Genomic DNA, 15,911 nt, shown 5'->3' on the forward strand with positions numbered 1-15,911 from the left:
TCCTTTGTGCTTCATCTTGTTTCACTTGTTCATAGGGTACTGTGTGCAGAGGCCTCACACCCAGCACCTCAGACCAGAGCTCCTGGTGCAAAATGGCTGTGCAGACACCTCAATGGACTGTGTGCAGCTCTGTGCATAACACCTCAACTCAAGATGGCCTCAGAGGACCGTGTGCAGAGAGGCTGCGCCTGGCACTGCGATCTGGAGCGCAAACAGCACAGCTATGCTGCCATGTGAGAACTCCAACCCCTTCCCTCCCCACTGACTAGAACCCTATAAAGCAGCCCCACCCACAGCCTGTTAGGGAGAGCTGGACTCTAGAGTGTGAGTTGGCACCTTTCCATTCTTTGACCAAAGAATAAAACTTTCCTTTGCTTCTGAACCAAACTCGGTCTCGTTCTATTGGCTCTAAGGATACTGGGCAGAAGGACCCTTGTTGGGGCCTAACTCAAAGGGTTGGTAACAACAGCTGTGGCTTGTTGTTTTGCCTACCTGACCAAGTCCCAATAAAATCTCTGGAATTTGAGTCTTAGGCAAGCTTCCCTGGGCAGAAACACTGCACACATATTGCAGCATTTCATTGCTTAAGGAAGGAGTGTATTCTATGTGACCACTCACAGCAGGGAAAACTGCAGAAGCCTATACATGGCTTCCTCTAGATGCCACCTGATATGTCAAAGGTCAGATTCCCAGGCACCAGCTGACTGATATAATAAACTATAGCTGGGAGTCCTGTCTGCATCCTGTAAGTCCTTCTAGTGAATCACTGAACTTGTGGACAGTTGTGGGACCCCAAAACATGTATCCATCTCTTCATTTTTAATATTTCTGAATTAGTTTGCTTTAGTTGTTTTGGGAAACAGCAACAAGTTGGGTTTTGTAAGCTAAATTAAAAATCTTTTTCTATTACTAGGTGACTTAAGCCCATTCATATTTGTTGCTATGAGGGATATGTCTGGTCTCAGCTTTATCTTAATATTTTATAATTACACGTATTATATTACACATATTTCTTTTTGAGATGGGTATCATTCATTCTTTTCTTTAAAATATTTGGGGGAATGTATCATTTTCTACTGATGCATGATAAATTACCACAAATTAGCAGCTTTAAACAACACCCAGGTCACAGTTCTGTAGCTCAGAAGTCTGGCACAGCATGACTGGATTCTCTGCTGAGCCTGAAATCCATAAGCCAGGTGCACTGACTGCTCAGGTGTCAGCTGTTCTGTTTATATCTGGTGCTCCAGGTCATCTTCCATTCCTGTTACTGGCAGAATTCAACTCCTTGTGGTTGTAGCAATGAAGTCTCCATTCCTTGCTTGCTGTCACCTGGGGCCACTCTCAGCTGTATTCTTTCCCATGTGTTCCCATCCACCTTCAGGGCAGCAACAGCATAACAAATCTCTCATGTTTCAAATCTCTTTGACTCCTCCTTCTGTTAACAGCATGTTGTAAAGGGCTCAAGTGATTAGATTAGGCTCACCTGGATAATCTCCCTTTTGCCATTTAACACAACAAATCACAGGTGTTATATCTCATCAGTTTCACAGTCCTGGTGCAGGAAATCTTGGAGGGCTGTTTTTAGGATTCCTTTTTATTTAAAAAAAAAAGCCTTATTGAGATATAACTCACATACCATAAAGTTCACCCTTTTAAAGTATATTTTCAGTGGTTTTTAGTATATTCAGAGTTTTGCGTCCTTTCCTGAAAAAGTAACCTTGCACCATTTCCCATTTCCAGCATCCTCTGGCAATCACTAATTTACTTTAAGTCTCTATAGATTTGCCTACCATAGATCATATAAATGAAATCACACAACACATGGGTTTCATAACTCTTCTTTCATTTAGTTTTCAAGGTTCATCCATATTGTAGCATGTATCAGCACTTTACTCCTTACTATTGCCAACATTTTCTATTGTATAGATACACCACATTTTTTAGACCCAATCATCAGTTGATGGACATTTGGACTGTTTCTACTTTATTACAAATAATGCTTCTAAGAACATTTGTGTACCTATTTTTGCATGTAAATGTTTTCATTTCTCTTGGGTATATAACCAGAAGTGGAATTGCTAGGTCATATGGTCACTTGAGGAAGTGGCAAACTGTTTTCCAAAGTGACAGTGCCATTTTACATTCCCACCTGTGGTGTATGTGTGTTCCAGTTTCTCCACTTCCTTGCCAACACTTAAGTCAGTCTTTCTGATTATGGGCATCCTAGTGGGTGTGAAGTGGTATTTCACTGTGGTTTTGATTTGAATTTCCTTAATGATCAATGATGACCATCTTTACACGTGCTTATTGGCCTTTGTATATCTTCTTTGGACAAATGTTTATCTATTCAGATCCTTTTAAATTGGGTTATTTGACTTCTTTTGTTGAATTGTATGAGTTCTTTATAGATTCCACCCATAAGTCCCTCATTGTATATGTGATTTGAAAAAAGTCTCTCCTTTTCTGTGGATGTCTTTTCACTTTCTTGATGGTATCCTTAAAAGCACAAACATCTTTAATTTTGATGAAATCCAATTTAACTATTTTTTTGTTTGTTTGTTTCTTGTACTTTAGGTATCAGATCTAAGAATCTATTGCCTAATCCAAAGTCATTAAAAATGAATCCAAGGTCTAGGGCTTCCCTGGTGGCGCAGTGGTTGAGAGTCTGCCTGCCGATGCAGGGGACACGGGTTCATGCCCTGGTCCGGGAAGATCCCACATGCCGCGGAGAGGCTGGGCCCGTGAGCCATGGCCGCCGAGCCTGTGCGTCCAGAGCCTGTGCTCCGCAACGGGAGAGGCCACAACAGTGAGAGGCCTGCGTAACGCAAAAAAAAAAAAAAAAAAAAAAAAGAATCCAAGGTCTATGTTTTAGTGCTTACATTTATATCTAAGATCCATTTTGAGTTAATTTTTGTATTTGAATTGAGGTAAGAGTTCAACTTCATTCTTTTGCATGTGGCTATCCAGTTGTCACAAAACAATTTGTTGGCAAGATTGTTTTTCCCCCACTGAGTTGTACAGACATCCTTGTTGAAAATCAGTGGACCATATATGTTTTAGTTTAGTTTTGGAGTCTCAATCCTATTCCATTGATCTATATTTCTATCTTTATGCCAGTGCCACAGTGAAGACTACTGTAGCTTTGGAGTAAATTTTTTTATCATAGTAAAATATACATGAAATTTGCCATATTAACTATTTTGAAGTGTACAGTTAAGTACACTCACATTGTTGTGCAACTATTACCACTATTCATCTGCAGAACATTTTCTTTATCCCAAGTGTAGTAAATTTTCAAATAGTGGAGTTTAAGTCCTCTAACTTTTGTTCCTCTTTTCCAAGATTGTTTTGGCTATTCTGGGTGTCCTTCATTTCCATATTAATTTTAGGACTGGGTTATTTGTCAATTTCTGCAAAAGAGGCAGCTGACATTTTCATAGGGATTGTAGATTTAGATCAATTTGGGGAGTATGGGATTCTAACAGTATTAAGACTTCCAAACCATAAATATGAGATGTCTTCCAATTTATTTAGGTGTTCTTTAATTTCTTTATATGTGTTGTAGTTTTCAGTGTACAAGTCATGCACTTCTTTTAGTGTGCTCGTTTACTGCTTACTTCTGTTAATTTAACTTTTTACTAAGTATTTTACTGTTGTGACCCAATTGTAAATTGAATTGTTTCTGTAATTTTATTTTTGGATTGTTCATTGCTAATGTGTAGGGTTTTTTCCCTTTTTTTGGTGGATTTCTTAGGACTTTTTTAATATACAAGAGCATGTTATCTGCAAATAGCTCTTTACTTCTTTCTTTCCCAATGTATGTCTTTATTTCATTTTCTTGTCTAATTGTTCTGACTAGAATCTCCAGTAAAATGCAGAATAGAAGTTGTAAGAGGGGAGTTCTTGTGCAAAAAAGAGTGAACACAGCATGCCTGAGACCGCAATATTTAGAAAGGCCTGCTTGTAAGGTTGGTTCTTGGCTGGCATCTGGGAACTTGGATTTCAGGAGGGTTCCCACCATTGCCTGGTAAGAATGGCTCACTTTATTTAAAAAAAAAAAAAAAAAAGAATGGCTCATTGTACCTACCTGTTGTTACAATATGGTTTATGCTGAACACAAGCTTTCTGCTGGGAGTCTCAAATTTGGTACATACTAGGTAGAGGATGTCTGAATGATGGATTTCCAATAAAAGGTCTGGACTTCTGGGCTCAAATAAGCTTCCCTAGTAGACATTTCAGATGTGTTGTCACACGTTGCTGGAACAATTGTGTCCCATGTGATTTCACTGAGAGGATTCTTGAAAACTTACATCTGGTTTCCTTGATTTCCCCACATGCACCTTTCCCTTTGCTTCTGCTGTAATAAATCACAACATGACTGTCTCCCAAGTCCTGTAATGCTCCTAATGAACTGTCGAACCTGGTGTGGTGCTGGGGATCCCATGAATATTTGTCTTGTTCCTGATTTTAATGGGAAATCATACAGTTTTTCACCATTGAGCATGTTAGCCGTGGATTTCTCATAGATGCCCTTTATCAGGTTGAGGAAGTTTGATTTCTGTTTTTATGATTTCCCTCTGTCCCACAGTTTGGGTGTGTTCTATTATCAGAGAACACACTTTGTATGATATCAATCCTTTAAAATTCATTTCAGCTTGTCAAACATATGGTTTATTCTTGAGGTTACTCCATGTATACTTGAGAAGAATTTTTATTCTACTCTTTTTGGGTAAAGTGTTCTATGGTTGTCTGTTAGGTATAGTCGATTTACAGTGTTGCTTAAGTTTACTGTTTCCTTGTTGACTTTCTGCTTAGGTGTTTTATCCATTGTTATAAGTAGGGCGTTTAAGTCTCAAACTATTATTGTTGAATTGTCTACTTCTCCGTTCAAGTCTATCAGTTTTTGCTTCATGTATTTTGGGCCTTTGTAGGTGCACATAGATTATAATTGTTTTGCCTTTCTGAGCATTGACACCTATTATCATTATGAACTGTCCTCCTTTGTTTCTAATAATGAACTTTGTTTTAAAGATTATTTTGCCTGATATTAGTATAGCCACTCAATCTCTACTTTGGGCTCTATTGGCATGGTATATGTTTCCCCCATCTTTTCACTTTTAACCTATTTGTGTCTTTAAATACAAAATGTGTCTCTTGTAGACTGGGTATATTTGAATCATGTTTTTGTTTTTCTAAAATCTTATGTCAATTTCTGCCTTCTCATGGGAGTGTCTAGTTTATTTACATTAAATGTAGCTACTGATAAGGTAGGATTTATTTCTGCCATTATGCTATTTCCTTCTGAGTCCTCACCAGCAGTATTCTCCATATGGTTATAGTCCAGATTTCTATTACAGCCTTTTCATGGTGATTTAGACTTTCTCTATCAAGTTCCTGAAAGTTCCTCCAGCCTCCACCCACTTCCCAGTTCCAAAGACACTTCCATATAGGTATATGTTACAGCAGCACCCACTTCCAGGTAATAAAATATGTACTAGTTTTCTGTGCTGCATAACAAATTACCACACTTAGCAGTGGTAGGACTGAGGATCCTGTTCTCTTGATGACCATGAGCTAGGAGGCTGCTCTCAGCTCCTAGAACCCACTAGCAGTTCCTTGCTATTGGTCCTCTCCTAGGATCTCTCACAACATGGCAGCTTAGTTTTTCAAAGCCAGGAGGAAATCTGTCTGACTTCTATACCCTCTTTTAGAATGCTCACCTGATTAGGTCAGGCCTACCTAGGATAATGTCCCTTTTAAGTCAAAGTCAACTGATTAGGTACTTCAATTACATACACCAAAAAATCTCTGCCTTTGTCATATAATGTAACCTAAGCCATAGAATGATATTCATCATCTTCACAGGTCCTGCCCATTTTCAAGAGTAAAGTGTTATACAAAGGTAGGTGGCATTGGAGGTCATCTAAGAAATCTGCCCACCAGTTACATTGTACTTATACCCTTTCAAATGCCCTTTTAATTTGTCATAATAGATAACAACTGGTACATCATTCCTTCACTCTCCTCCCACCTTTGTTTTAGTCTTACATGTATGTATTTATGTATGTTCATGTGTATGTGTCTGTATGAAAATGATGCTCAGCATCAGTCTTTTTGCTGAAGGTTTCCCAAGCTATATTTGATTTGATGAAATCTATCCTCCAGTAGATTCCTCAGGAAGGGTTCATGGGTGTAGAATTCCCTAAGTTCTTTTATTTTAAAGACAGTTTGGCTAGATACTATATCCTTGGTTCACACTTTCTTTCATTGAATTTTCTATACTTGTTCATGTATTTTAATTTTGTTTGGAGTTTAGACTTACCATTTTCTTCTGCTTCACAGTTGTTTTTTGGTAAGAGTTTTCCTCAGTTGTCTGTTTGACATTTTATTTCCTGATTTCAGCATTAGTTCTCTATAGGTTTTACTTTTATCTCCTTCATTTTGCATTATTGTGCTGTTTAAAAAGATTTCTAGGTTAGTGACTCTAGTTTCTGTTGATTTTTGCAACTAGCCTCTTCATGGGTCTGTCTGCTTGTTACAGAGCCTTCTAGTAGTGAGGGAGTGTGGCAGGAACAATTAGGGTCTGGCCCTGTGATTTGTTGCTTTTTCTCTTTTTATTCAGCCATTCTGAACAGATGGTATTCTCTGTCTTTAAGCAATGCTGAGAGTTTGGTTTTGGATAAAAATGCAATTGTGGAGTTATTTCATATCTTTTAGGGAGGTTGTTTACCATACACCCACCACTGACTTCAGCAGGCTTGTTTTAAAAAAAATCCCCTTAATATATTATCTTTTCAAACAAAAAACAAATGTGAAAAAATAATATACAGGCATACTCATTCTACTGCACTTTGCTTTATTGTTTTTCTCAGGTATTGCGTTTTTTACAAATTGAAGGTTTGTGGCAACCCTGCATTGTCAGATGATATTTAGCATTTTTTAGCAATAAATTTTTTAATTAAGGTATGTACATTTTTTTAGACATAATGTTATTGCACACTTAATAGACTACAGTATAGTGTAATCATAACTTTTATATGCACGGGGAAACCAAAAATTTGTGTGGCTCACTTTATTAGGATATTCACTTTATTGGAGTGGTCTGGAACCAAACCCTCAATATTTCTGAGGTATGTCTGCCAATGATTTTCGACTTGTGATTATTAACTTGAAATTATTAGGTTTTGATTAAGTTTATAAATAGACTGTTTACAGGAGGCTAGATTTCCTAAAAGTTTAATTAACAGAGTCGGTTAATTCCTTACGTAGTTTTTGACTTGTAGCTATTACCAGTTTGCCAGACATGTGAAATGCTTAATAGATAGAATATATTAAATGCATAAATGAAATTTAAAATGTTTACAGTCACTTAATTATTTAGGTCTTTAAATCGAGCTGACAGCTTAAGGGAAATTTAGTTGGCTTGACTTGAGTAGATTAAAGATTTATCAAAAGAAAATAACTTCTTATTTAGAGAAAACTTCCTAGACTTATAAAGATACTAATGAAGCATGCCTGTGGAATAGCAAGACCTGCCTGAGTCCAGGAGTACAAGAAGCAACAGGGCAGAAGTTTGGATAAGAATGAGGAGATAGGATATGGGTGGTCTTGATGATTAGATCTCTCCTTGCCCTACTCTATAATTTCATTTCTAAAATCTATCACTTCTCCCAAACACATCAGGATGTTTCATGCCTCATTTACTGTCTTAGGCACTGGGGAATACAGGGAAGAGCAATACAAAGTTCCTATTCTCATGGACTTCTACTACAGAAAAAAGACAGACAAAAAAATCAACCAAATAAATATATAATTTCAAGTAAAATATATAATTTCAAGTAGTGACAAAGCCGTGAGGATAAAAAAAAAAGTGGGATAAGGGAACAGAGTAATAGGGAAGGGTGTTATTAAGACTATATTCAGGAAGGGCTTCTCTGAGCTCGTGATATTTAATCAGAGATCTGAATGAAGTCAGAGAGAGACATTGACAGGAAGAGAATTCCAGATGCAAGGTCTAGTAAATCGCAAAAGCCTTTAAGTGGGAATAAGCTTAGCGTGCTCATGGTACAAGGAGGCTACTGCGGCAGTGCCAGAGTTAAAATAACGTCAGAAAGACAGATGAGGGCAAATTATAGCAGACTTGTGGGCCACGGTACAGAATTTGGATTTTATTATGAATGCGATGGGAAGGAACTGAAGCACACTGTTCCGGCCTGCTTAGATTGCCTTTCTCCTTAGTTATCTGGCTAACTCCCATTTGTCTTTCAAAATTTAGCATCATCTCCTGTGGGACGTATTTCTTAACTCTCCAGATAAGGTCAATCACCTCCTCCTGTGTGCTACTTCTGAGCGATAATAGATTACTGAACTGTGTTTGTGTTTCATTTCATTTTATTTTATTGTTGCCCCAGCATGTAACATAGCGGTGGGTACTGAGTAAAGGTTAGTGCTTAGTAAAGGTTAGTAAAGGAAAACCACCCATTCATTCAACGGTGCCAGCCTTGATTCCTCTGGACCACTTCAGGTGCCATGCACGGGAGGCGCATGGGAATTGGTACCCTGGGAGGTTGGCTGCAACATTCCCCCAGCTCTCTCTGCCACCAGAAGCCAAGAAGGCCTCTCGGGACAGCCCACCTCCCAACTGTCAGGTGCCTGCTGTCTCCCCTTTGAACATCTATGCCCGACCTTCTTGGGCCCTGTGGTGGGACTTCGGGTGGGGGGACCTTCGAGCTTCACATCTCTGCATCCACACTCCCCGCAAACCCTTCCCCGGCCTAGTCAAGCACCCCACTCCCCACTCTCCCCCTTAACAACGGAAGTTACAGCCGCGATGCCCACTGGCCTACAGGGTCTGGCTCTTGCCTTCCCTCCGTGCTTCCACTGCACACCCCTCGTCTCGCAGTGCCCCCCACGGCCCCTCGTCCCACTCACCTAGGATGCGGGTGACCCCCAAGGTCAGCTTCTCCAGGTGCGGCTTGTTGCTGCCCAGCAACGGGGGCGGTGTCTCCTCCATGGCTCGCGTCCCAGCTCCGCGCGCGGTCGGAGGAGCGGCTGGGACAGGGCGGGGGAGCGGGGCGGCCGGGAGGGCCGGACTCCGCCCGGGAGGCGCGGCCGTCAATTTCACGGCATGCCGGGAGTTGTAGTGCTCGGAGCCTGAGAGCGCGGCGGGGCGGAGATGGGGGTCCCGGGCTGCTCTGGGAGTAGCAGTTCCGCGAGGCGCTCGTTCCCGCGGCCCCGGCGGGGGCTCCACGCCACGCCGCCGGGACACAGCGACTCCACCGCCCGGACCCTCCCGCCCCGCCGGGGCCGGCTGCGCAAGCGGGGGCGGGCCTCTGCGCAGTGCGGCCAATCGGGACCGGGCCTGGAGGCCGGGGTTGGACAGCCCCGGCGGGACGCCCCGAGTGGCGGTTGTTTCAAGATGGCGGACGTGGCGGGCCCCTCCCGACCTAGCGCGGCGGCGTTCTGGAGCCGCGACTGTATCCTTTGCCCACCTGGCAGGGGGCGCCGGCGCTTTCCCCGGGGCGGCGAGCGGTCGCGAGGGACGCGGAGTGCAGGGGAGAAGCTTGCCGCGGACCCCGGTGGCGGGGCCGTCCCGTCCGGCCGCCGTCCGGGTGCTGGGCTATGCTCTTCCTTGGGTATTAGGTGTCAGAGAGCCTGCACTGTCTCCAGGCTGGAGTTCAGGCGTGGGGACTCGGCACAGATGTTTCCCAGCCCTCCTTGGTAGTGAGCTCTGGAAAGATGGCCTAGAGTCTTGGCCTCTCCTGGGACTGGAAGGGTCCCTCTGCCCGGGATGACCTCCGGCCGGCCTAGTCTGTGCGGAGTGAGCTTGTGGAGGAGTGCATGGTGTTGGGTCCAAGAGCTTTTTGTCTTGGTTTAGGAGTGTCCTCAGTATGCGTTGTTAAGAGTAAGTCAGGACCTTGTCGGACTTAGAAGGCCTGTCAGTGGTGATTTATTTTCATACTGAGGTCTTCGGAGAAGTGTGGACTTGGTTTCACGCGGACATGATCTGGTGATGATGATTATGGAATAAGACGCGATGCAGATTTTAGGGCCTGGAAGTAGTGTTGATTTGCTTGTAGATTGCGAGTCCCACTAGCAGGACTGAAGTTCTTGGGTTGTTTTATGGTAGAGAAGCTGTGGCCTTTTATCCTTGCGGTAGTATTCCCAGATTAATATCTATGATGAGATGTGTGACAGAACTGGGCCTTTCCCTGTGTTAGGTAGACTGTTCTAGACTGATCTTTGGTTCTGATAATTTGCTTCATGTTAGAGGAGTGTTACCTGAAAGGAAGGCATTCAGTGTATTGGGTGCCCTCAGAGGCGAGTCTTTTTGTCTGTTTACTAGGATTGGTGATGGCATTGTTGGAGGCATTGCTCTTAACTTTGGCAGAATCATTCTTAGCACGTTCTACTTAGCTCTCAGTAAAACTTAGAAAGTTGTATTATCAGTTACCCTTGTTGAATTACTAGGATTAAAGTGTCATGCCATGGAGAGTGGGATATTTTTGCATTTCTTGCTGCTCCGTGTTTAGTGTTATGCACTTTCTAAACATAATTACCACTTGTGTGTGATAGGTCGGTGAGAATCAAGTGAAATCGTGTACACGGTGGATAAAAGCACACTGATGCACTGTGCAAATCAAATATTTTTTTCTTTACCTATCAGGAGAATATGTACACTGGGAACAAGTGGGCTGAATTAGGAAGTCAGGAAACTGGGATGAGTCATACTTTCTCGTGAAACATTACCTCTGCATTGTTAGAATTTTGTGATAGAGATATTTGAAGATTATTAGCTTATAATGTGCTTCTTTTTTTTTTTTTTTTTTTTTTTTTTTGTGGTACGTGGGCCTCTCATTGTTGTGGCCTCTCCCGTTGCGGAGCACAGGCTCCGGACGCGCAGGCTCAGCGGCCATGGCTCACGGGCCCAGCCGCTCCGCGGCATGTGCGATCTTCCCGGATCGGGGCACGAACCCGCGTTCTCTGCATCGGCAGGCGGACTCTCAACCACTGCGCCACCAGGGAAGCCCTAATGTGCTTCTTTAGTGTAATTATTTTCATAACCACCCATGTGGCTTTGGTTATTATTCCTTAACTTTCTGTATAACCAATGCTATTGTGCTGATACAGAATATATAAGAATATTGTTCTGATATAGAATGTGTGTGGGGCATGGGGAGGGGAGACAGTCTGTTGCAGTGGGTCTGATTAAGTTAATAGGTATGTAAAATGAATCTATGCTCTTGGTCTTAGAAACCCTGTACTCTCAGTTATTCGTGCAGTCATATTACTCCCTATTTCATATAGAAGTCACATAGCCTTCCTTTTCTCTTACACTCTCCCTTACTCTAAAAATTTATGTAAAATACTAATCTTCCCATTCAAAGTGGGGAGTTGAAATTATATGGGGAAAATGGTGTTGATTACGTTCTGTAGAAATTCAGATGCTTGAAAGGAATTGCAAGGTTACCAGTATCACCCTTCCTATTCCACATAATGACCAATTAATATCCAGTCTCAGATATTTTCATTTTAATCTCTATAGGATGTAAAAGCATTGTCAGATATAAATTTGTTACTGAATCTTTGCTAAAAAGCATAACAATAATTATGAATCATTTGATTTAGTCAGGTGTCTTTTGATCTTGATCTCTTTTCTTGTCACAATGATGACTTCCCAGACCACCCCAAAGCATTTATAGTTAGAACTTTCAATAGAAAAAGACCAAAGAGTATGCACCTATGATCTGGTATTCTTTTCACACTATTGAAAGATTTTCTGTGTTTCACCTAAACAATTAGAGAAATATGATTGAGCGATTTCCTAGTCCTGGATGTTTCCATCATGTGAGGACAGATCATCTGTGACTGAATATCACCTTTTTCTTACTGTTGTTCTTATGAGTTATGTATCTCCTGCACAGTATGATTCAGCAGTGCTGTTTTGCACAAGGTATGTCTTTATACCCAATGTGTAAACAATGAGTATGCCATGTTGTCATTTATGGCTTAAATCTGCAAGTAGAATATGCCCCTTCGGCCATAAACTGCTTTCCTCCTTCATTATAGCTCCTGGTAATATCAAAAGAAGTTAGTGTTTCTGCAATATTTAAATTTGCTGAAGTGCACTCAAGTGTATTATCATTAACAGTATTATGAACTTGATATTAACAAATATGAACTGTAAAGGACCTGGTCAAAACATTGCAGTAGCTATAATCTCTGCCATTGAGTTTTTAATTAAAAATAGAGACTTTAGGGCTTCCCTGGTGGCTCAGTGGTAGAGAGTCCGCCTGCCGATGCAGGGGACACGGGTTCATGCCCCGGTCTGGGAAGATCCCACATGCCGCGGAGCGGCTGGGCCCGTGAGCCGTGGCCGCTGAGCCTGCGCGTCCGGAGCCTGTGCTCCGCAACGGGAGAGGCCACAACAGTGAGAGGCCGGCGCACTGCAAAAAAAAAAGAAAAAAAAATAGAGACTTTACGTTGATGTTAAAATAATATACTAGTCAGGAAAATTGTTGTGGTTAGTAATAATAATACACACGTTGTTGTTAAGTGATTCAAACTCATAAGGTAGGGTAAAGTGGGAAGTACTAAGTTTATTTTCTTCAGATCCTGGTCAGGGTAGGTATACTTATTTCTCTCTACCACTTCTGCCTTGAGTTTCTCATTACTACTTTAATTCAAGAAACTTGGGCATTAAAGGCTCTTTATAATTTGCTGTACTTGTCTTATTGAGGCACTTCCAAATGAACCAAGTAGAACTAAGGTGGCAGATAGAACCCAATAAGAGGTCCAATGTACATTTGGTATATATTGTGTCTCTTTGACTTTGCCATAAGATATATATTTGTTGGTAATCTTTGTATTTGAAGAAGGTAAATATTTGGGTTCTTAAGATAATGAGCTGAAGATAGATTATAAATGATTAGAAAGGATAGGTTGGATGGAGGCAATTTCAAATATTTCTGTCTTATTTATAAAAACTTGTGTTGAGGTCTGTTTATTTAGCGTTTTTATACTTGAAAAGAAATTTGGCATAGATGTAGCTAGTGGGTTTTGTGTGCATATTTTGAATAGGACAAAAAGAGAAGGATAACACTGAGTTGTTGGACAGTGCCTCATAGGATTAAATAAGTATCAATTTCATTCGTTCATAGATGGTTTACCATGAGCCAGGCATGCTTTGACCTTAGGTGATACAACATTGAACAAAACAATGCAAATCTTCACCCACTTGCTGCTTACATTTTAGTGAAATGAGATGAGTTCATGAATAAGTAAAATAATATTGTATGTCCAGTGATTACGGGTGCCATGGAGAAAAATAAAGCAGGAACAGTGTAGCTGTCATGGGGGTCTTTTGTGTCTGTTTTTATGCCAGTACTGTACTGTTTTGATAACTATAGCTTTGTAATATTTTGAAACCAGGAAGTGTGATACCTCCAGCTTTATTCTTCTTTCTCAAAATTGCTTTGTCTAATTGGGGTCTTTTGTGGCTCCATACAAATTTTAGGATTGTTTGTTCTATTTCTGTGAAAAATGGCATTGGAATTTTGATACAGATTGCATTGAATCTGTAGATTGCTTTATGGACATTTTAACAATATTCTTTCAATTCATTAGCATGGAATATCTATTTATTTGTGTTTTCTTCATTTTCTTTTATCAATGTCTTATAGTTTTCAGTGGATAGGTCTTTCACCTCCTTGGTTAAATTTATTCCTAGATATTTTACTCTTTTTTGATGCATTTGTAAATTGGATTATTTTCCTAATTTGTCTTTCTGATAGTTGGTTATTCTTGTATAGAAATGCAACAGATTTTTATATATTGATTTTGTATCCTACAACTTTTGTTTATAAACAAACTGAATTTATTTATTCGTTCTAACAGTTTTTTTGTGGAGTCTTTAGGGTTTTCTATATGTAATATCATGTAATCTGCAAATAGAAGCTTGTGGAAGGCTTCTACAGTTTGTTTTTCTTAAAGAAATAGGAAGCAAGGTTATTAGCTTAGAGTAAGGATGGGGGAGGTGGTATCTGGTTTGAGAAGAGAGGAGAAAGTGTAAAATACTTGATGAGCTTCCAAATCAAGGCGCAGCTGAGTGGGGTCCTCAGTGGCTGGTCTCTTCCAGCTGTTGAGCAGGCTCCTTTGTGAATGATCCAGAGAAGTGTAGTCTGTTTTCCAGGACTCTGTTATGTCAGTCTTTCCATAGGTCATCCTTGGAAATGGAGAATATTCTGCAAATTCATCACTACTTTATACTCTAATTGAAGACACTGCCATATGGAATATGTCCTGGGTCATCTTGAATTTTTTCCCCTGGGTACTTTTTCCCATGTGTATATTTCCAACAGCAAATGATTAAACATTTATTTGAGCACCTGCAGTGTGTGCAGTCCCAAGGGATGTAAAAAATGAATCTGTTGTTAAAGAGCGTGCACAATTTCATTTTGTAAGGATTTTTTTTGGATTGTTTGTCAGTGAATTTAGAAATTCTCTCTCTGCTCCAGTGTTAGTTGCAGTCAATTTCCTTGGACTTGTGGGGTCTAAGTTTTTGCTTGTTTACTTGTCTTATGTGCCTCCTAAAATTTTCTAAGCTCCATCCCTGATGTCTAAGGGAATTTAAAGTTTTTAGAGGCCCTATCAGCCAAAAGCTTGAAGCTGTGATAGTGCTGCAGAGAGCTGTTAGAAACCACCAGGCAGCTCAGACAGTAAGCACCATCTTTGTGTTACATAAGGATTCTAGGCATTTCCAATCAGCATTCCTTGAAAAGATTCCATTACTAGAATTGATTCTGAACTGAAATATATTGATTTTTTTAACATGTTATTAATCCACTGTTTTTATTCCAGCCTTTTCCCAGGAGGAAATAGTTAATAATTGGTTTGTCTACAAATTTTGGAAAAGAAAGAGTTTTATAAAGTAACAGAAAACTTTAGTATTTTCTAGGTCATTTGGAAAAAATTGTTTAGACACTTACTTCCTGGAAGTGTAATAGAAGGTTATCAAATGGTGGACGTACCTGGATTTAGATATAGTTCTGAATAAAATTTTACTTCTGGAAAGTAAACTTTCTTATTATATTGGTTCCCTTTCTATAGCAGTGTTCTAGCCTTTCTGAATTTCTCCTTTTGAAATTCAAAATAGTTTTTTTTGTCTTAAATTTCTTCAAATTGTTAAATAGTAGGGCTTCTTGAGACATTTCATGAATATACTGCAGAAGAATAAAAAATGTTTTTTGTGTTTGCGTGATTGACTTGCCCTCAAACAGTGTTTGTTCTTCAAAGCTGAAGCTCACTTTGAAATTACAAATTCTTTTTTTAATATATATTTATTGGAGTATAATCGCTTTACAATGTTGTGTTAGTTTCTGTTGTACAACAAAGTGAATCAGCTATAAGTATACATATATCCCTATATCCCCTCCCTCTTGAGCCTCTTCCCATCCTCCCTATCCCACCCCTCTAGGTCCTCACAAAGCATCAGAGCTGATCTCCCTGTGCTATGTAGCAGCTTCCCACTAGCTATCCATTTTACATTTGGTACTTTATATATGTCAATGCTAAAGCTTACTTTAAAATTAAAAGCTAAAGCTCACTTTGAAATTACTTATTCATGCCTAAAATAACTTGTCATTCACCGATGATGAGCAAAATGGAGTATTTATCTCCTTGTTTACGAAAGGAAAGAAAATGAAAGGAAACTAATTTGTAGTGTATCTCACTTGGGAATAAGCATGGATAAAACTTTTATGGAACAAGGGCTTCCAAAATTTTTACAAAGCAGATAGTTGTGAATATATAAAGATTAACTTTAAAAGATTATTAATTTTGCTACATTTATTTTAATTATGGTGCTTTCTAGTTTTGTTTTTAAAAGCTAGTTATAAACGCCCAGGTCA

At 40.1% G+C, this 15,911-nt stretch overlaps 2 protein-coding genes across 4 annotated transcripts in view; one reads left to right on the forward strand and one right to left on the reverse strand.

The window, feature by feature from the left end:
• TPGS2 (tubulin polyglutamylase complex subunit 2) overlaps nt 1–9,308 on the reverse strand; it is a 56,825-nt gene extending 47,517 nt beyond the window's left edge. For both annotated transcript variants that reach the window (XM_060118278.1, XM_060118277.1), the window contains exon 1: nt 8,935–9,308. In XM_060118278.1, the coding sequence (XP_059974261.1) occupies nt 8,935–9,016 (82 nt within the window). In that variant the 5' untranslated portion in view covers nt 9,017–9,308. The remainder of the gene's footprint in view (nt 1–8,934) is intronic.
• Nucleotides 9,309–9,373: 65 nt separating this feature from the next.
• Nucleotides 9,374–15,911, forward strand: part of KIAA1328 (KIAA1328 ortholog) — a 383,661-nt gene continuing 377,123 nt past the window's right edge. The window contains exon 1 of one of the 2 annotated variants that reach the window (XM_060118274.1): nt 9,374–9,479. In XM_060118274.1, the coding sequence (XP_059974257.1) occupies nt 9,422–9,479 (58 nt within the window). In that variant the 5' untranslated portion in view covers nt 9,374–9,421. The remainder of the gene's footprint in view (nt 9,480–15,911) is intronic. The other variant, XM_060118275.1, reaches the window with a different exon arrangement.

This window comes from Mesoplodon densirostris, chromosome 15, assembly GCF_025265405.1.
Source record: "Mesoplodon densirostris isolate mMesDen1 chromosome 15, mMesDen1 primary haplotype, whole genome shotgun sequence".
NCBI classification, from domain to species: Eukaryota; Metazoa; Chordata; class Mammalia; order Artiodactyla; family Ziphiidae; genus Mesoplodon; species Mesoplodon densirostris.